Below are 21,282 nucleotides of genomic sequence, written 5' to 3'. Positions count from 1 at the left end.
GCAGCAAAATGGCAAATGAAATTTAATGTGGGTAAGTGTAAGGTAATGCACGTTGGAAAAAATAACCCAAATTTCACGTACAACATGATGGGGTCAAATTTAGCTACGACAGATCAGGAAAGGGATCTTGGAGTTATAGTGGATAGTTCTCTGAAGACATCCACGCAGTGTGCAGCGGCAGTTAGTAAGGCAAATAGGATGTTAGGAATTATTAAAAAAGGGATAGATAATAAGACAAAAGATATCATACTTCCCCTATATAAAACTATGGTACGCCCACATCTTGAGTACTGCGTGCAGATGTGGTCTCCTCACCTCAAAAAAGATATATTGGCATTAGAAAAGGTTCAGAAAAGGGCGATGATTAGGGGTTTGGAACGGGTCCCATACGGGGAGAGGCTAGAGAGACTGGGACTTTTCAGTCTGGAAAAGAGGCAATTGAGGGGCGATATGATAGAGGTATATAAAATCATGAATGGTGTGGAGAAAGTGAATATAGAAAAATTATTTACCTTTTCCCATAATACAAGAACTAGGGGACACCAAATGAAATTGATGGGTAGTAGGTTCAAACCTAATAAAAGGAAATTTTTCTTCACACAGCGCACAGTCAACCTGTGGAACTCCTTGCCAGAGGAGGCTGTGAAGTCCAGGACTCTATTAGGGTTTAAGAAAGAGCTCGATAATTTTTTGCAGGTTAGGTCCATAAATGGTGGTGTAGCATTCTGGTCTTTGACATCATCATCTTCCCACATGACGTTTTCCTCATTCCCCTCCAATGCTAAGCAAACATCCATTTTTCCCATTGGAAGGAAGGAAGGGTAGGGCCTCCACAAGGATGGCAAAAAAGTTAGCAGAAATGTCTTTCTTCTGTAGCTGAATTCTCAACTGGCCATCCACTGAGTGTCCCCACTCCTGTGATTGTATCCGATCCCTGAAAATAACAGAGACAGATTGTATTCTCAAAGTTAGAAGAAAGAGGAGAGAAAAGTCTAGAAAAAAAATCTGTCTTCCCTCTTCACTACACACACATTGCCAACATGGGAGATGGCAGTGAAATCTCATACACTGAACTTATAAAGGAAACAGGAATCTCAACTGGCCCTCCACCCTGTGTTTTTTGCGGGGAGTCAAAGCAAGAAGACAGATAGGAAATATCAGGGAAAAGATTTTGTAACAGAAATATCAAAGGAGCAGGTGACTGCAATGAACAGCAAGCTCCCGAAAATATTTTTGGTGGGGGCAGGGAGCTGTGGTTTGCAGCTGCAGAGCCAGTTGAAATGTTGTAGTCGATGTAGTCACCCCGACTATCTTAGTTGCTGGGGGAGACTTCCCCCCCCAGAGGCAGCAAGCCCCCAAGTATCTTAGCTGCTGTGAGAAACTTCCCCCTAGCAGCGGCAAGACCCACTGGTGTGTTGCTAGAGGTGTGGGGGACATTCTGTGGGTAGCCAGTTGAATTAGTCCCCCTGAATATCTCAGCTGTCAAGGGAAGACTTTCCCCTGGTGGTTGCAAGCTCCCATATTTCTTTCCTGCCCTTGCAGCCCTTACTAGTAGCAGTAGTAGTAGTAGGCATGAGGACTTCATTTACAACGTCTATTGTGACTATGAAGACCCACACGAGAGTGACAGTCCTTGCTGCATCTCTTGCAGATGTAGTAGGTGACTGGCAAGTCCTTATTGTGTTTTTTGTGCGCTCGCTTCTCCTCTGCTAGCTGTCTGATCTTCATCTCACCCTTCTGAAGGCCCTTGTGTAACCCCTGCCTCCATCTGCTGCGGTCATCTGCTAGTTCTTCCCAGTTGTCCAGCTCGATGTCTACCTCTCTGAGGTCTCTCTTGCAGACATCTTTGTAGCACAACTGGGGGCGTCCGGGAGGTCTTTTGCCAGAGGCTAGCTCACCATACAGGATGTCTTTTGGAATCCTTCCATCATTCATCCTGTGGACATGGCCAAGCCAGGGGAGTCGACGCTGCCTGAGGAGGGTGTGCATGGTTGGGATTCCAGCTTGCTCGAGGGCGGTGGTGTTGGTCACTCTGTCCTTCCATGATATTCCAAGGATGCGCCTGAGGCAGCGCAAGTGGAAGACGTTCAGCCTCTTTCCCTGGTGGGCATACAGGGTCCAAGTCTCGCTGCCATAAAGGAGGGTGCTGAGGATGCAGGCTCTTTAGACTTACATTTTGGTGTGAGTGTACAGCTTGTTGTTATTCCACACTCTCTTGCTGAGTCTGGACAGAGTTGCGGATGCTTTTCCGATCCTCCTATTTAGCTCAGTCTCCAATGACAGGGTGTCAGTGATGGTGGACCCGAGGTAAATGAACTCGTGGACAACCTCTAATGTATAGTTGTCAATGCTGATTGATGGGGATTCAGCTACATCCTGACCGAGTACGTTTGTCTTCTTTAGGCTGATGGTAAGCCCAAAGTCCTTGCACGCTTTGGAGAACTGATCGAGTAGTTTTTGAAGCTGGTCTTCTGTGTGAGACACTACAGCAGCATCGTCTGCGAACAGCATGTCTCTGATGAGGACTTCTCGCACCTTAGACTTAGCTTTCAGCCTTGCAAGGTTAAACAGTTTCCCCTCAGATCTTGTGTGCAGCAAGATGCCCTCTGTTGAAGATCCAAAGGCATGCTTCAGGAGGAGTGAGAAGAAGATCCCGAACAATGTCGGAGCAAGCACGCATCCTTGTTTGACGCCGCTCCTGATTCTGAAAGCATCCGATAATGCGCCGTCATATTGGATGGTTCCTCTCATGTCTTCGTGGAACGACTGGATCATCTTGAGTAACCGTGGAGGACAGCCTATCTTGTGGAGCAGTTTGAACAGACCATCCCTGCTGACCAAGTCAAAGGCCTTTGTTAGGTCAATGAAAGCTATGTAGAGTGGCTTTCTCTGCTCCCTGCACTTCTCCTGCAGCTGCCTTAGAGAGAAGACCATGTCAACGGTAGACCTCTCTGCGCAGAATCCTCACTGCAATTTGGGATACACCCTCTCAGCAATCTTCTGGAGTCTGCCAAGAATGATGCGAGCGAACAGTTTACCAGTGACGCTTAGGAGGGAGATTCCACAGTAGTTGTTGCAGTCACTTCTGTCTCCTTTGTTCTTATACAACGTTACAATGTTAGCATCGTGCATATCCTGTGGAACCTCACCCTCTTTCCAGCACAGGCACAGTAGCTCATGTAGGGGTTCCAGGTGTGTGTCCGCAGCACATTTGATTACCTCTGGTGGTATACCATCCTGACCCGGGGCCTTTCCTGCTGCAATGCTGTCGATGGCTCTCTTCAGTTCATCCACAGTCGGTTCTTGATCCAGTTCGTCCATTACTGGTAGGAGCTCGACGGCATCGAGGGCTGCGTCAACCACAACGTTCTCGCGTGAGTACAGCTCGGAGTAGTGCTCAACCCAGCGCTCCATCTGTTTGGCTTTGTCAGCAATGACTTCACCAGATTTGGATTTCAGAGGTGCCAACTTGTTCTGGGTGGGTCCTAATGCCTTCCTCATAATACCCTCGTACATTCCTCTGAGATTACCAAAGTCGGCACAGGTCTGGATGTTGCTGCATAGCTGGAGCCAGTGGTTGTTGGCACAGCACCTGGCTGTCTGCTGTACTGTTTTTCTGGCCTCTCTAAGTGCTTGCTGGGTACTCTGGCTCAGTGAGCGTTTGTACTCCAGGAGTGCAGCGCGCTTCTTTTCAATGACTGGAATCATCTCATCGGAGTTAGCTTCGAACCAGTCGTTCGTGTTTCTAGCTCTTCTTCCAAACACCGACGAGGCCATGTTGTAAACTATATCCCTCAGATGTTGCCATTTGGATGTCGCATCGGCACCCCCAGGGCTGCTGCGCAGATTTTCCTGGAGGGTCTCTCTGAACTTTTCAGCTTTCTCCGAGTTTGCCGTCTTTCTGGCATCAATGCGGGGCCTTCCAGCAGGTTTAGAGCGGTACGGCTTCTTGGGTCTCAGCTTGAGCTTGGAGCAAACTAGCGAGTGATCTGTATCACAGTCAGCACTATGATAGCTGCATGTCAGAAGGACGTTTCTGAGGTTATTACACCTAGTGATGACCACATCTAGTTGATGCCAGTGCTTCGAGCGTGGGTGTCTCCATGACACTCTGTGCTGTGGCTTTGTTTGGAAGGATGTGTTTGTGATGCACAGATTGTGGTATGTGCACAGTTCAAAGAGACCCTGTCCATTGTCATTCATTTTTCCCACACCGAAGTGTCCTAAGCAGGAAGGCCATGAGGTCCAATCAGCTCCAGCTCTTGCATTGAAGTCACCCAAGATGTACAGTTGTTCACGAGCAGGTATTTGCGCTACAGCAGCACTAAGCACGTCATAGAACTTGTCTTTTACTTCTGGTGTGGCGTACAGGGTTGGAGCATAAGCGCTGATCAGGTGGACGGGACCGGCGCAAGTTTGAAGCGTGATCCGAAGAAGTCTTTCTGATCCGCCCATGACTAAATCCACCATTTGTAGAAGGGTGTTTCTGACAGCAAAGCCAACACCATGGTCTCTGGGTTCTTCTTGGGCTTTACCCTGCCAGAAAAAGGTGTAGTCCTTTTCCTTTGAGATCCCGAATCTGCGAGTCGCGTCTCTTGCAGTGCAGTGATATCAACTCGGAGCCTCTTCAGTTCCTCGTTGATGACAGCGGTCTTGCGTGTGTCACTGATGGCCTGAAGATCTTCAGTCAAGCCAGTCAGCATGGTCCGCACATTCCAGCAAACAAGCTTAAATTGTTGATGTTTCTCATTTATTGTTGATTTTCTTATTGGTTTGCCTGGTGCCCAAATTTCAGTCACTTGTCAGGTTCAGGAACCTTAAGCCTCACGCACCCAGCGAGGCAGGTGAACTGTGGCGGGACAGTACCCTATTGGCTGGGGGCTGCCCAGCTTGAGGCGGGCGGTGACTGTCCAGTGAGATGCGAGGATTTCTCCCACCATCGAAGGCAACCCCTAGTGCTTGTTCTCTACGCCAATCGAGCAAGAGCTTATAACCGGTATCTGTTGCCTCCTGTGTTGACGCAACTCTGTTCAGCGATGCCGGAGTACCTCTCCGGGCGCGAGCCTGGGCACTTATTATGGAGACTCTGGGCTGCCCAGACACCAGTGTCCCCCTCTCGGCTTTACTGATATAGTCCAAAGGAGAGGATAACCTCCATGTCTGGTACCAGCTCAGCTGCAGGAGTTGCCGGGACAGTGCCAGAAGTTGACACCGAACCGCCTTCGGACTCCACTCCGGATTTTCTGTCAGGGTTTACTCCCTTAGCCTTTCTCCTTCCCAGGATAACCCACAAGGCAGTGGGGTGTGGAGAATGTGGTTAAGGATCCCACTACTTCATACCTCTCTGTCACCGCGAGTCACCATAGCTCCCTGTGGAGCAATAACCTCATATCCCCAGGACCCTCCTCCCCACCTTTCACCTCCCCTTCCCCCAGCTACCATCACCATAGGACCCTCCCCAGCCCACCACCCCCATCTGCTCCCATGTCCGCCCTCCTCACTGCACTGGCCCCTCTCCCCCCAGCTGCTCTCAGCGCCCCCAGGTCCACCTTCCCCCATCACTCTTCAGGCTCGTCTCTTCAGAGACTCCTTTTCCTGGTAGTGCTGCCTTGCAGGGCACAGGTGGAACACCATACCTGAAAAGGACAACAAACACGGGGCTCCTCCCTCAGCGAACTCCCAGAGGCAAACTCCGTTCCCTGTTAGCTGCTGCCCCCTGTTCGCTGGGAGCTCCCTTCTTACAGAGAGAGCTGCAAGCTGGTCAGGCCTGGCTCAAAGCCTTGCCTCCAGTCTAATCAGCCCTTGAAGGCTCACCTGGCAGGGAACTCCCCCAATTCACACCTTGCAAACTGCTCTTCTCTGCACAGCACAAGCTCAGGCACCTAGGCAGCTGATCAAGCTGCAGACAGACAGACATTCACCCACCAGCTCACCACACAGCCCCCCCAAATCCCACACTCACCCAAGCTCCTCTAGGACACTTTGCCCAGAGGCAAACTCCCTTCCCTGTTAGCTGCTGCCCCCCTGACAGCATGGTCAGCACCAAACAGCAGGCATGTCCTTTTATTGAGTTGGGGACTACTCAAGTGATGTGGCTGAGCCTGGAAAAGACCCCAATTGTATGGCACCTGGGGGGGAGGGCACACGTAAGTGTAAACCACTGAGAAGAAGTTTCTTGACCTCTTATGCAAGCATGACTCCCACAACTGCCTTGTTGCCCTGTGATGTGGCAGGGCCGCGGCTGACGCCAGGCAGCACAAAAATATACCAAGTGTAGAGACAGAGCCACAAACTCCATACTGGGGCTATTTGTGATAGGTAAATGCCCTCACAGTGCTAATAGCAAAGAAAGACATTTCTCAGGCTCTCATAGAAACAGGAGCTCACAGTCACAGGCTTCCTAGTCCTGATTTGAAATTGATGGTCTTCCTGTTACCTAATTCCTGCGCACCTGCAGAGCAGCAGCCAGAGCAGAGTGCTGAGGGGCATTGTGGGTTACATATGGGACACCTCTGGAGGCTTAATAAATTCAATTTTAAGATGTGGTGCTTCCACACTGGCCTTTAATTGAACTTTTGAATTCGAGCTTGATGCTACACACAGCAGGTACTGATGATATTATAATACAATATTAGTGCTCTCTAAATCAAGCGAATGGTATTTAGAATGAAGACAGTCATGTGGTAATATCGAGAACTAACTTAGATTCGAATTTATCTCATAGGGTAGGTGGAGCCATAGTCTTAGAATGGCAATGTCCATTTACTTGGATTTTACCATCTCAGCTTGTGCAGAAAATCACCTCTGTCAATTTACTTTGAGTCTGAAGTAACTGGAGTCCTTAAGTGATATACTTGTGCAGGATTCTGATTTAACAGGCTGGTATTATCAGAATAATGTGAGTGTGTCCTAATTAGTATGAAAGTAATTCATCAAAATGGAATTTAAACATTGTTGGCTACTGGGTAGCGCCATGCCTAGGAGTTGTGTGACGATGTTTGTTCTAAGGATCATTACTAATTCAGATTTTGAAGTGGATTTTTTGAAATTATTTTTGAAAAGGTTCACAAAACTTATGAGTAAGTTGAGACTGTGTTTTTATTTTGCCTAAGAGTCTATGATATTTACCTAAATCACAAGAAAAATATAAAGAAGATTCTGTTTTAAAGTGGTCCCCAAAATTAAAAAGTTGAGATGCACTGACCTCTGATTTTTTTTTTCAAGATAAATGCTTTTCTTGTGCCAGTACCTTCCAGTACTGAGTACCAGCAGCTTGGCGGCCCCAGCCAGGGCATCGGCTTACTTGAAAGCATTGCGGGGATCTGGCTGAATACTGGCTCCTCTTTTCTTTTTTAAAAAAAAAATAAAAAGCACTGCTCAAGGTTATATACAGAAGACAAAAACCATCTAAGAGCAAGTCTACACTAGAAAAGAAAGTCAACCTAAGATGCCAACTCCAGAAAAAAAAATTAGGTTGACTGTCTCTGTTGCCCCTACAGTGAGAGGTTGCTTTGGGAAATTCTCCTGTTTACTTCCCTTATTCCTCACAACTTTACGGAATATCGGGTCAACGGGGGTGCTCTCAATGTTCAGTTTAGTGTGTTTCTACTAGACATGATAAATCAAACCCCATAGCATCAACACTGCAATAAGTGTAGATGTACCCTAATTGGTAAAATATGATTATCATGGTAGTTTTTGCATAAAGGGAAGAAAGAAATGAATATTGCATTTTAAAAATAAAAATGAAGGTTCTAATTGTCTGGTTTACACTGTAGTTGACTTGTGTTTCTTCTTTTGTAAGGCAAGGTGAGGTGGGTGAGCTAATTTTATTTAACCAAGTTTTGTGGGAAAGAGAAACAAGCTTTCTAAATACAGAGAATTATTCTTTACCTCTGGGAAAGGCAGTGCAGCAGTTTTACTGGGGAGTGTATTTTGGGGACCATATGGAAGAGGGAAAACAAAGTTGTTGCTTAATTACATGCCCCGAGAAGATTAAGATGTCGGCTGTTTGAATGGAAATGTGCTCTTCACAGTATTTTAACTTCCATCTTTGACACAAAATTGAGATCTTTTCCCTTTAAAAATGAATGGACACTTACTTAGTTTTATAGAATGGGATGTAGGCAAAGCTAAATTTAACCCAAGCTACCTTAAGTTTATATGTGGAGATGAAACAGATGCAGGACATTGTGGTCACTGGTCAGGGTGGATTCAGGACTGTGTTTATTTCTTATTTCCAGTTTTTCTTATTTCTCCTCACTATGTTCCACCTAGTGGCTGTCCTGAGTAGTGGCTATAACCATTTACACTTAAAACCACAATAGTTAGGCAATTAATTTTTAGTGGTGTTGCCCTCACTGGGAGTCCTGGGGGCAGTTTTGACGCTGTGAGCGCTCACATCTCTGATATTTGGGCCAATTCCAATAAACTGACTAAAAATAGATTTAGGTGTCCAATTTTTAAAAGACAAGTTTGAAAAAGTTGTCTTGTATTCTGATCTGGTAGTCTAAATTGAGGCACTCGAGTTTGAAAATTTGGTGTAAAGGTTTGGATTAATCAAGGTTTTGAGAAATCATGTAGTTTTTATTAATAAGTAGCAGGAATCAAGCAATTTGTACTTTCATCAGGACAGACTTACAGATCACAAAGTCACATGGTTGCAATTGACTCATGTTGCCTCTCTTGCTAGGTAACACTGCTATGGTTATTCGAGTTTTGCTGGATGCAGGATTTACATATGAATTAGTCCAGGATTATTGGAGTAAACAATCTCAGTGAGTGTTCTTTTTTATTAACTATATAGTCATTGCAATATTTTTAAACTTTTATGAATGTTAAACCTCAAGGCTGTGTAAATGAAAGTTTGTGATGAGATGTCAAAGTTAAAAATAATACTAAATGTGTGATTCAATGTGTGATTCAATATTCAATGTTGATTTAAAGTTATATATTTTTCTCATAATTATGTGCCTCAGTGGTGGTAGTTAGAGCTGGTAATAGTTCTAATTACCTTTCATTAACACTTTTGCTTTTTGTCATAGCAAAGGAGTTGTTGCACAATTTATTGTTACAGATGGTGGAATCACTAGGGTTTACCCTAAAAGGTAAGGGTCACTTTATTTTCAAATAATATCAGAATGAGCCATACCAAAGGAATATCCAAGCAATGCATATAGCTGAAATGTCTTTGAGAACCCCAATGCTGCATAATAAGAAATGATGCTATGTGTGTTTTCTTTCAGTAGTACCTTTCTGTGCATTTCAGAAGAGTTAATTGTATACCATAGACACTGTATACATTGTACATGAGACATTGCACAAAGTTATCCTTATGGAGTTATTTTCTCACTTTATCTGTGATTCCCTCTCCATTCTCTGTGCAAAAAATCTGACCATGCAAATGGATCTCTGTGCCTATGTGTTGTCCAAGTTCATTGATTAGAGTGATGTAATTGTGATGGTCAACCTGAACAGAGGGAGTTTGTAGGATCGAGTTCTATCATTAGTCACTCTCTGGTGAAACAATCTAACAATTGTAATGTCCCAAGGGACAAAGGTCAGTTAAGATTATGAGGATAGTACTTACTGAATTTATCTGCATTAGATGAAATAGTAGGAACATTTTAATAAAATAAAACTATATTTCTTTTTAACAAACTGATTATGACATGATTTGCTGTTTGTGATGTTCATAATTAAATATTGCTCTCATGGCAGGAGGTCTCTATTGATAGAAATAAATACTGAGAACTTTTCATGATGTGGTCCAGTGTGCATGTGCCAATGCAGTTTATTCCTATTTGAAATAATCTTGCTGTATCTATTAGGTGACACTATTCCAGCAATAATTTTCGTGATAGGTCAAAGCATAGCCAAGAGAACAAAGGAAAAACAATTTATTATAATTTGCTGATATGAGTCTGCATTATTCTTGCTGTCCCTGTAAATGTTGTTGCTTGCATTGAGCTCTTCACATTTATCATTCCTCTTCAGTCTTCTTCAGGGTTATGCCATGAACTTACAGGCTTAAGTCATCCCCTCCACTTTTCTTACTAAGGGTTGAAGACAGTTGAAGATCCACTGAAACAGCTCATGTTTTGTAGGCACATATACCATACCCTCACCCCTCTGCTTGCACTTGTGATTCTGCAGAAGCCCTTAACTCTCTCTGATCATGCTATCTGGCTGTGTTACAGCCTAGGCTCTAACTAGACTAAACCATGATCGGCTAACAGTACTCGTACACATTAGCCTGCTTAGGTCATCGTGATTTGTATGTGCCTAGGTGGAAGGTCTTGACACTGTGTGAGGAAGAGACACAGCTAGGGAAGAGCTGTTTTACGTAGCATTTCCTTCCCTCATAGTTTTCAATTAAGATGATTCTGACCATGTCTGAATTGAATGGAATCCGATTTTGAGTTCACATCTTTCCCAACCTGAAATGGGTTTGGGACCAAAGTTCCAGAAGGAAATATGCTGCCATGGAAGACAGGAGGGAATTGGAGAATAACGTGGACACAATGCTTTCACACATAGGCCCAGCATGCATGCCCAAATTTGGGTGAAACATATTTAAAAATAAATAATCTGATTTTTCTTGTAGTCAGATATGTCACGGCTGAAGTAATTTGCTCTGTTACACATGAAATTGAATATACATGCCTTGATTTTCAGATTTTAGCTCTGTAGCCACTTGAAACTAGTCTGTGATGTTATTGAATTCCTACTGAGGATGAAGCAGGTCATAGTAGTCCAAACTTCTTAGCACAGTAATGCTTTTAGAAGGGCATCAATTTAACTGCATTCTGGCCACTTTTACCCCTAATTGCTCCTGAACATTCATTTGATTGGCAAACTTGAAATTCATGAATACTCTGCCAATCACAAGTACTCCCAGGATGTAAAGAGGAATGACGCAACATTAATAGACAGCATAGAGGGCACATGAAAGTGATCAAATTCCATACCATATCATGAAATCCTTCAGTGATATAGGGTTTGGGGGCATTATGTTAATATAAAGTTACATGATAAATTTACCTTCTTCCTTAGTTTATCTTGTACCTTTTACCCATTAAAATATTTAATGGAGTATGTTCCCTAAGACCGTTGTCTCCTGTGCCAGTGATGCTTAGTTTCTCTCTCCCTCTCAGTTAAAATGCTTGCGGAGTTTTGAGTAAAAGATGTCATTCGAGTGAAATCTGTTTTTATTTTTTAAACAAACCCAGTGATAGATGTATATTAGAAAAGTGTCCATATAAAAATTCTGAGCTAGGTCCATGTTATTCTCAGGACCTTTCTCCATTCTGTGCTCCATTTAGCTTTGTTTTTTCTTACTGCAGTTTGCAATTTAAGTTTCTGAAAGCTCTGACTTCTATGGTGCATAGGCATAAATGCAATATCTGAACCTTTGCGATAAAAGGAGCTCATGAGTTTCCCTATCAAAACATTTATACTAAGTAGGAAAAAAAACCCTCTGTCTTGCAGTTTAAATGAAAATCTGACAGTTTTTATATGACTTTTTTTTTCCCCACCATGTATAGGGCAGGAGAGGATTGGATGGAAAAGCATGAAACTTATGAACTGAGTTTCTATAAACGGAGTTTGGATAATGACAACTATATCTTCACAGCTCCCTACTACAACAGTAAGTAATCACTACTTTGAAATTTCAGAGGTGACTGTCAACAATGTAAACATTCATGGATGCTTCCCTTTTTACCAGTAGAGTTCACTATTGCAGTGGCATAGTTCAGAGCAGACATTGCAACCGTCTGCGAGTTCAGTGGGGAAACAGCTCTAAGAAAACAACACTGAGATTTGGAAAATGTCATCACAATCAGTCATCCATCCCCGTAAAGTGACGCACTCTTCATTGTTTGTCACAATGGTTAACAGGCTTAAAAGACTTGATGATTATATATTTTGTTATTTAATTGGACTTGGAAGATTCCTATCGATGTCTCAAATGTAGCTTCTTATGTGAAGGAAACTACCATGGCCATATATCTCACTGTTTACAGGAGCCTCAGTTTCATGTGTTCACATCATAGTTGGAGAGGGAATCCCAGAGCAAGCTTACATACCTGGGCTTCCTAGATCTTATAAGTGTTCGATACACCTATCCGTGGGAGAACCAGCCCAAAGGGAGGTGCAGATGGGATGGCTTGAATTTTCATGACTGCTTTAGCACCACGTTGTTTATTTTTTTGCAGAAGTTGTTAGACTATTATATTTTTTTCTGGGCACATGCAGTCACAGAACTGTCCAGTTCTGTCCAGAACTGTCCAGTTCTGTGAGCTTTTTTTCCTGCATAGAGTATTGTGCCACTGATTTATTTCACACTTTAAAGTTTTGAGCTTGAATTCTTATGCGGATAGTTGTTATGCTGCGGAAGTGGTTGCTGGCACCTTTTGTAACACGTAAAGCCTAAATATCCGCAGGAATAACCTGGTTAATGAGAAGAGGTCCATCACTGAATGCTAAGACACATTAACCATGATGCTGTTTTGAAACGATGCTTCTGTGAAAGAGATACTGTTCATTCATAGACAAAGGGGTATTTTATTGCAATTATTTCATGCACATATTTATTATTGCAATTAAAAAAATACTAGCCAGGTTGTAACCTGATCCTCTTCAAAGCCTTTATAGGAATCCTGTTCCTCTGAAGGCTCTCCAAAATTATTTTTGCTTTAATTTCCATGTTAAACAGTGCTGCCAGTGAGTTAGCCAGTCACAGTGTTTTTAATGGGCTGTGAACTATTCAGTAGCTGTGAAGACAGCATGGGCTCTGTTCTAATGACCATACAATCTATGGGCCTGACCAGATCCTGTATTTCATGGGACAGCTCACATGTGTAAAATGAATTATGGCTGTGTTTGCAGGCACAGTGAAACTGACTCTATGCACAGAACTGTCAAATGCACAAAGTAAATAACAAAGAGCAGAACATACTTTCCTCTAAATGTTCTGATTGTTTGTGATTACTAGGCTGAGGGTAACTGTTAAGTACAATTACTAAGTACAACATTTTCAGTAGAGACGGGTTTGTGGATGATGGTTGCCATTTAAATAGTTGTTAATTTCTTAAGTGAGCTTGAGTTGAGGGTTAGCACGTCTTTTCTTTTAGGGGCAGAAACCAAAAAAGATAATGTCTTTTTAACCCCATTTTCATTTCTTACTCACAGGAAGTGATGCCAGTAGCTATGAAACGGGCATTATGGTAAGCAAGGCTGTGGAAATAACAATTAATGGAAAACTTCTTAAACCTGCAGGTAAGATGGAATGATGCTGGCACTTTAAATAAGGAAGTTACTTTGTTGTTCCCCATCACAATAGTCCATAAGAAATCTAACCAAACTCCCAGAACAGCCTCAGTCTGCCTAAAGTCTACTGCAGAAGGCTTTTTTTTTCCATTTTGCTGATGAAAATCTAGCCAAAGATCTGATAGAGTGTTAGTTAAGATTGATTAGAACCACAAAGGGTGACTGATCACAAATACAATTTTTTTAGTTTATTAGTTTCAGTTTATCAGCCTTTTGTTATGAATTTTTCCTCTGCTATAAGACCTTGCCTTTTGTTGTTGTTTCTTTTCATTTGGCTAAATGGACTTTTTCCGGATTTTGTTGGTTTGTTTATTTTAGTTGTTGGAATAAAAATTGATGCAATCAGCTGGATGGATAATTTCATCAAAACCACAACCAAGAGCCAGGTAAGGAATTTGACTTCTCTTGAACTTCCTTTGCTTTTTCTCTACGCTCTTTGCTTTACTCTTCTGTGCAGGCTGCTCTGTATTAAAACTTCACAGTGGTGCCTGGTTGCTGACTTGTGGTGTCGTATGGGGTTATCATATTTGACCTTTCAAAAGAAAGAGGACACCCCTGGGAGGAAATGTACGTGTATCAGTATCTACCAACTCCTGTTGTATTAATGTATTATTAGTGAGTCCTTAGATACTGATACAGTTACATTCCCTCTCAGGTGTGTCCTGTTTTTATATGATAACCCTACATTTAAAGCTTTTCAAAAGACAAAATACTTTTATTAAAAGCAGAAGTATTTTTTTCAGTTAAACACTTGTACATGTCTTGCACTGAAGGCAAGAATATGTCTCAGTATGATTGTGTAATAACAGCTTGGAAATGAAAATGCATGTCAATGGCATATGTCAGCCACTAGAGACGGTGTTGTGTTTTTACAGTGAGTCAAATCTTGCAGAAAAGCAGCGGGGGAGTAATCCCTATAATTGAAGAATGCATGAACCAAGTTTTGTTAAACACGGAGAATGTGAAGTATGTTTATGGCATTGGTGGGGACAGCCTTGGCCACAGAAGCCACAAACCTTAAAATTGGTGAACCTCCTTTATTTTTGAACAGAGTTAAAGTGGAAAAACTGGTTCCGATGTACTTTTCACACACACACCACCCACACACACAGATGATTGGTAGAATCTATCAACTAGCAAACTAATTAATAAATTAAATTAAAAATCTACCTCAAGCAGAGTTTTGAGACTCACAGGCAAATGCTGTGTGCTCAGATACCATGGTAATGGGTAGGGTGACCATATTTCCCTTTGCCAAATACGGGACACATGGTAAAATTGCTTGGATGTCAGCGAGTTCAATGCAAATCAATCAGACCTATGCTGTACAAGCATTCAAAATAGCATTGTTTACTGAGCACCCATTAAAAACACATACACCATTTTTATAACTAATAATAGATAAAAAATAAAAATATACATTTATATATATTTACCAGTAAATAGTTACTGCTTGTTAGAAGGGCCTGCCTTGGTCCTGCACCATGCTCACATAAATGTTTGGGCTCCAGGCCCACAGAAAGTTAATCTGGCCCTGGCTCTGCCCCATGAGATCCAGAGGCTTCTCCACAGGGAGCACATGGGGAATGCAGGATTGAGCCCTGCCACTCCCAGCTGTTGCCCTGCACTGGGACACTGGACAGAGGGCCTCCTGCCTTGCAGTGGTGGCTTTGGCCATAGGGGTTGCAGCTTCTCAATAGGGGCAGAGGAGTCCAGGGATGAAGGCTGCAGCCTGCAAGCCAGTGAAGGCTCCTCCCTGGCTATGGGTGCAGCTGCCCAGCCATGAGGCACCAGGAATGCAGCCCAGCAGAGAAGGGGGCCGACTGCAGGGGGCTGCCCCAAGCAGTAGGGCACAATGGGGCTGCTGACCCAGGAAGAAGAGGAAAAGCTCCTTCACAGCTGCCCCACACCAAAGGGCACACCAGCTGTTCCACATTGCAGGGTGCTGGGAACTGGCTGCCTCCCAGCTGTAGGAGAGCTCTCTGGCTTCACTGTGTGGCCAGCAACTGGGGCTGCCGTCCTGCAGGAGAGCTCTCAAGCTTCAGGGGCATCTTCCTTGTGGGAGTTTCTGCCTCATGGGCCGGGGGGCTCCTTGGCTGCTTCATGCTGTGAAGCAGCAGGAACGGGGTTGCAGTTCCATTGATGTGGCTCCTGGCTTCCCCGAGCTGTGGGGAGCCGGGTAAAGGGCTGCAGTCCTGTGGGTGGAGCTCCTGGTTTTCCTGAGCTGCGGGGGGGAGAGCCAGGAATGAGGTGCAAGCCTTGCCTTGGGGTGTGGCAACATCTCCCTGGCTGGAGGGGCAGCAAAAAGGACTGTGGGGGGGACACACTACTGCCCCATCACACCCTGCCTTACCCTATGTCATGGCCACTACTGGCTCCCTCTCCTGCTGCAGCCTAACATCCGGCCAGTCGGTACGTGCTACACATGCTCTCCAGCCAGCACCTGGTATTTGCAGCTGTGACTGGGTAATGGCAGCTCAGAAGGGGGCCCGAATATGGGACAATTTGCCCTTTTGTTAAAATAAGTCAGGTCGGCTTCCTGACGCCTGAAAAATGGGACTGTTCTGGCCAAAATGGGACGGATGGTCACCTTAGTAATGGGGAGTAGTCCAAAGCTGTCAATAGACATCTAAATACAGGGAGAAATATAGATCTAAAAAAACACCTGGCTTTGTCTTGAATCCATTAATCAAACTGTTTTATATTCATGAGTTAATGAATATTATAATAGTACAGACTTTTTAATAAGCTATTCACTAAAAATCATTATTGTTCTGTTTTCCAGTGCAACAGTGAAATATGTGGCTGTGAAAAAAACAGCATGGTAAGAATGAACTTATTAATGTAGACTTGGCCGGTAGGGAAAACTCCCCTTTGCTGGTTCTTTGGGGCTCTCAGAACTTGAGAGCACATTCTAGATATTAGAGACAGAAGCTTCTTGGCAAGGAGTTATCAGTCTTTTGTGTCTAGGAAGAGAGGTGAGGATTCTGAAGGGGAGCAGGGCATGCTAGCATGATGGAATGAAATGAAGTGGTAGGCAAAGGGATCATTAAAACTGGACTATAAGAACTAAAGGGGAGTGAAGAAAAAAACATAATAGAAAATGGGAGAGGTGTGAAAAAGACGGATTCAGAGAAAAAAGAGGATGAAGCTTTTCAAAGAAAGTGGTGGAGAGAAAGAAGAGGGAACAAAAAAAAGAGACTGTGAAAGCAAGAGAAACTGAGGACAGAGACAAACAGAAGAGTTGAAGGAAGGTGAAAAGAGGAAAGTAAGAACAGACGCACAGGGTTTCACCTAGTAAATAATTAGATCATAACTGGGTTCTCCTCTGTCTTATTGTGTTTCTTTCACAGGCATCCTGTACATTTTAGTGGGAGAGAAGGCAGGGGAGCCTATGTTCAGCATGCATGTTATATTAATATTGCTGCCTAGTTTGGATTCTGTATTTTCAAATAATATGAAAGAGAGAGAGAGGGACATTAACCTTATATCCACTATAATGCACACAGCCCTCGCCAGCATGTGGAGATACAAGGGCTTCCACTGCATTCTTCCCTCCATTGTCTACTAAGCCCGGAATTTGGGGTTCATGGCCCTTGCAGCACTCAAGGGAGGTAATTTTACAGCCTCCAGAGCCATAATATCAGCAGCTCATAATTCTGTTATGTGCTTAAGCACCTTTCTGAATCAGAGCATCCGTGAATTCTTTTGTGGTGTTCGGAGAATAACGATCGAGTATGGGAGCTGTGGCTACTTGCAAAATCCATGCGGTAGCATTACAACCTCAGCCGGTGAATGTATTATCGTTAATGAATGGACGACCTGCCACTTGCAGGAATCCACTCCATATCACTGGAACAGCAGAAGAGAAAAGCTCTGAGTTCTGTGTGAACCAGGTGCCTTAGATGGAGAAGAAGGGGGTCATCATCTGAAGGGGGAGTGAAAAAGGCAAAATAAATAATGCAAAAAAATTATAGTCAGCACACCCACGTCTCCTGTTTTAAAAGTCTCCCACAACTAAAAGATCCAGATCAGAAAGGTGATCTAAGACCAAATCAAAAGCTGCAATCCCTTTATATGAGCTCCCATCCATGGACAAAGGGATTTTGTTAGGGCATAACACTCTTTAAGGCTAGTTAAGTATCTTGAACAAACAATTTACAAAAACAAGTCACATAAAATTAATCCACAAGTGGGTCTCTTGATCCAAATGTTTTCAACACTTTGGATTCAGGGCCATTGGCCTCATATTGTAGACTGCTTTACATAGTTTCCCCTACTTGTACTTTCCGAATACCAAGTATAAAGTGCAAAAAAAACCTTTCCCTAGTCTCCACTGATGAAACAACAGGGTCAAGTTACAGGAACAAGAGAACTCCGTGGCTATGTTTAGACTGTGGGTGCTATTTCAGGATGCAAAGGTATCCCAAAATAGCAATGCTGCAGCTTTTCACACTGCTATTTCAGGCACGCTATTCCAATTCTGCTGCCCCTCGTTGCAAGACGGGTAATGGAACTTTTGAAATAGCCCCTCATTCTGAACTTCAGTGCCATTGGATGGCACCCATTTTGGAATAAAGTATTTTGAACTTATTTACACAATATGCGTTGTACAAATTGTATGAATTATTTTTGAAACAAAACAGTCTAAATGTAGCCTGTGTGTGTGAAATTTGCAAAAGGCCAAAGTTTTATATAAAAACTCTAGGTCTTGAGGGCTGGAAACTAGGTTAAACGTACAAATTCTTTGTTGGCCAGCTGATGTCATTTAGGGACATGCCAATCCAAGCCACATTGATTTTGAAATGCTGAATGTTAGCCCTTTCTCAGGTATTATCTGTATCTTTCCTGAAAAAAGATACTTATGGGTTTTTTTTGTAATAGCACGTGGACTGTGTAATTCTTGATGATGGTGGCTTTCTTTTGATGTCAAATCGGGATGAATATACCCAGCAGGTATGTGTGTTTTTAAATTCATGTTTCTAAAGCTGAGATGGACACACTTCTCCATGAAGACAGAACTTTATAATTAAAAATTGCCTCTAAAGTTCAATATACAGAGTACATCTGTTATTGATAGCATTTCATTCATTTAAATCAATGTTACCAGAGTTTGAGGTGATGAATCAGAAGCTCATGTCCAAACCACACAAAAAAATTGCTAAATCTCAAGTTTCATATGATTTGCTACCTTTTATCACCATCTTACTAGAGAACTCAAATGTCTGGGCCTGTGCTAATGTGACCTTGGTTGCAGTGATTTAAGGGGGCAAATAAGAAGTGAGATAAAGAGTTTGCATCGTTGCCCTGTAATATAAAGTTGTTCTGGTTTAATGTATCTGAACACAAAGCTGTATTTTTTCTATGAAAAATCATTTTTCCCAGTATCGTTGAGCACTTCTGTCAAAAAATAAAACATATTTTAGTTTTTGGTTTTTGAAAATGTCCGTTTAATCAAAACACCATTTTTTTAAAAAAAGTTCCTATGAAAAAGTGTAAATGATCTAATTGAAGAATTTTTGCATAAAAATCTGTTTAATCAGACTGGAACACATTATCACAGTCTAATATTGCAGTGCAATAACTGTTGTGTGAGAGACAACCATAATCAAATATAGAACAGAAGGTCTGTTCCCAGTACATTGGAAAGCCTGAGCATGGGAAATTTTGATCCTTGGAGAAGGGGATGATTCCCATTCGGTTTGGGGTGCTACTGAATACTCCTCAGAGACAGAATTCAGGCATTATATATCAAAGTTGCAAACATACCATGGAACACTTCTATTTGGTTCTACCCTTTTCACCTGGGAAAAAAGGGTAAGCACCATGTAGGAGACTGAAAAATGGCCTTGGAATTTGCACCTAAAATATTGCATGTTCAGTCATTTATTCATAGAAAAAAAATCATAACCACTCAGATTAAATATGGAAATAGTCAGGTTGATGCCCCAATGCAAAATGAGTCCCTTATGGGCTTTGTAATAGTAACAATGGACCAAGTCATGCAGCTGTAAATCAGGCCAAACTTCCCCTGAAGTCATTTAGAGTTTTGCCTGAATAGATCTGGAAAGCAATTGAGTATTTTAGAAAATGTAAAGTAAATGCCAAATGCAAAATGAAAGTAAAAGGAAAGACTTTTGTAATTTATTATCATACCATCGTAAGAACTGTAGGATTTATACCTTCTTTGAATTCAACAGCATTGTTCAGTATATGTAAATTATGTGTATGTTATTTATCATGTGACATCCGGCTAGAAGTGTTTAAACTCATCTTTTCATATATATACATTTCTACACCAGATTGGAAGATTCTTTGGTGAGATTGACCCTGGCCTGATGCGAAACCTGATTAACATGTCCTTATATGCCTTTAACAAGTCTTATGACTACCAGTCTGTGTGTGATCCAGAAGACTACCCAAAGCAAGGAGCTGGTCTTCGTTCTGCATATGTGGTCAGTATCTCCTTTCCAAGTTACCAGCATTCTCCTTACCTCTGTAAATATGTTTGTACTAATGATGAAATCTTTATACTTCAATTTCTAGCCTACAGTAGCAGATATTTTGCATGTTGGATGGTGGGCTTCTGCAGCTGCCTGGTAAGTTAAAATATTCTAGTGATGTTTGCACCAAAATAATAATAGCAATTCAGTCAAAAGAAAATAAATTTGATAATAATTCATCTCTTCTTTTTGTAGTGGCTATGTGTAATAGTAGCAGATTCTTGAATTCCTAGGAGCTGTTCTAGAATCTTAAGTGCTGGTACTACTTCTGCAGCCTCATACAGTGAATATTTTTAGTCCCACCCCAGGTTCATCAGAACCTAAATTTTATTGATCTTGAATAAAAAATGAGACTCCCCAGATGTAGTAATTCCCTGCTCTTAGTCTGTACTGAGCATGTGTAGGTGGAGGACTCGATATGGGTTGGATCATCTTAAATCTGGTTTGCTCCTGTGCAGCTTTCAGATGGACTTGTTGGTTTCATAATTCCATATGCGACATTGCTCTTTCTCAAGGGCATGATTAAGCAAGCAGGCTAAGGAAGTTTTTGAGCTGTCAGTGAACCATTTTGTTAGGCACAAAAGAGAGTCTATTGGAAAACATAAAGAAGTCCTATTTCAGAATCTGGCATATGGTACCATGAGAAGACTTTGTTTGGTTGTGAGAATTTTGTATTTGACTTTTGTGAGTCAGGTTTTCACCTCTTAGCAATTTCAACGGTAACTGTTTTTAGTGCAACACGGTGCTGAATAAATCTTGAAACTGATCTCAAATTCTACACCACAGTGTTGTCGCATTTTGGAATTAAATACATGCAGTAATCAGCAATAGCCACACAAATTAGTTTGGTAGTTTCATAATATATAGATAATGAAATTTGGCTTTGTACAGGTTAAGTACCTCATCATACCAAAACAATGCAGCAAAGATTTAATTGAAACATAAGTTTGTTGGGCCTCAGCCAGGCCTTCTGCACTGGGGTGAATTTTACCCTCTCAGAATATCTGTTCTTGATGATAAAGTGTCGTGGTGCATATTCTCCTGCAAAATGGTAAGTAATTTACCCAAAGTGTGATAAGCATTGCACTATATTACTGCTGAACAAATACATAGAGAACAGTTATCTCACAAATGGCACTGGGAAGACTTGAGATATTTACTCTTTATTAATGGTTACATTTAGTTAACAGAAACAGTTAAGCTCTTAGTTTTCTGGAGCAAAAATGAACCTCAAAAACTAAGGACGGGAAACTATCCAGGGATGAAATCTAAGGTCTGCTCAAACAGAGAAATGTGGGTTATCAGTGGTCCAATCAAACTCACAGGGTCTGGACTCAATTTAGACTTGGGTCTTGTTTTCAACACAGTTTCAGTTGAAAGTGCCTCAAGAAAGTGCTTTTATTGGACATTTTTGAAATGGAATCTAGGCCGCAAGCAGTCAGACAAG

The 21,282-nt window shown here is 42.4% G+C and overlaps 1 protein-coding gene across 3 annotated transcripts in view; it reads left to right on the top strand.

The window, feature by feature from the left end:
• The window catches only part of CACNA2D1 (calcium voltage-gated channel auxiliary subunit alpha2delta 1), a 720,757-nt gene that overhangs the window by 660,119 nt on the left and 39,356 nt on the right, over window positions 1–21,282 (top strand). For all 3 annotated transcript variants that reach the window (XM_075017407.1, XM_075017399.1, XM_075017417.1), the window contains 9 exons: window positions 8,693–8,777; window positions 9,045–9,107; window positions 11,547–11,650; window positions 13,195–13,281; window positions 13,651–13,718; window positions 16,118–16,156; window positions 18,217–18,288; window positions 19,635–19,787; window positions 19,879–19,931. In XM_075017407.1, coding sequence (XP_074873508.1) covers window positions 8,693–8,777; window positions 9,045–9,107; window positions 11,547–11,650; window positions 13,195–13,281; window positions 13,651–13,718; window positions 16,118–16,156; window positions 18,217–18,288; window positions 19,635–19,787; window positions 19,879–19,931 — 724 coding nt within the window. The remainder of the gene's footprint in view (window positions 1–8,692; window positions 8,778–9,044; window positions 9,108–11,546; window positions 11,651–13,194; window positions 13,282–13,650; window positions 13,719–16,117; window positions 16,157–18,216; window positions 18,289–19,634; window positions 19,788–19,878; window positions 19,932–21,282) is intronic.

Source organism: Carettochelys insculpta, chromosome 1 (assembly GCF_033958435.1).
Source record: "Carettochelys insculpta isolate YL-2023 chromosome 1, ASM3395843v1, whole genome shotgun sequence".
Lineage (NCBI taxonomy): Eukaryota > Metazoa > Chordata > Testudines > Carettochelyidae > Carettochelys > Carettochelys insculpta.
This window is presented reverse-complemented; position numbering and strand designations above follow the sequence as displayed.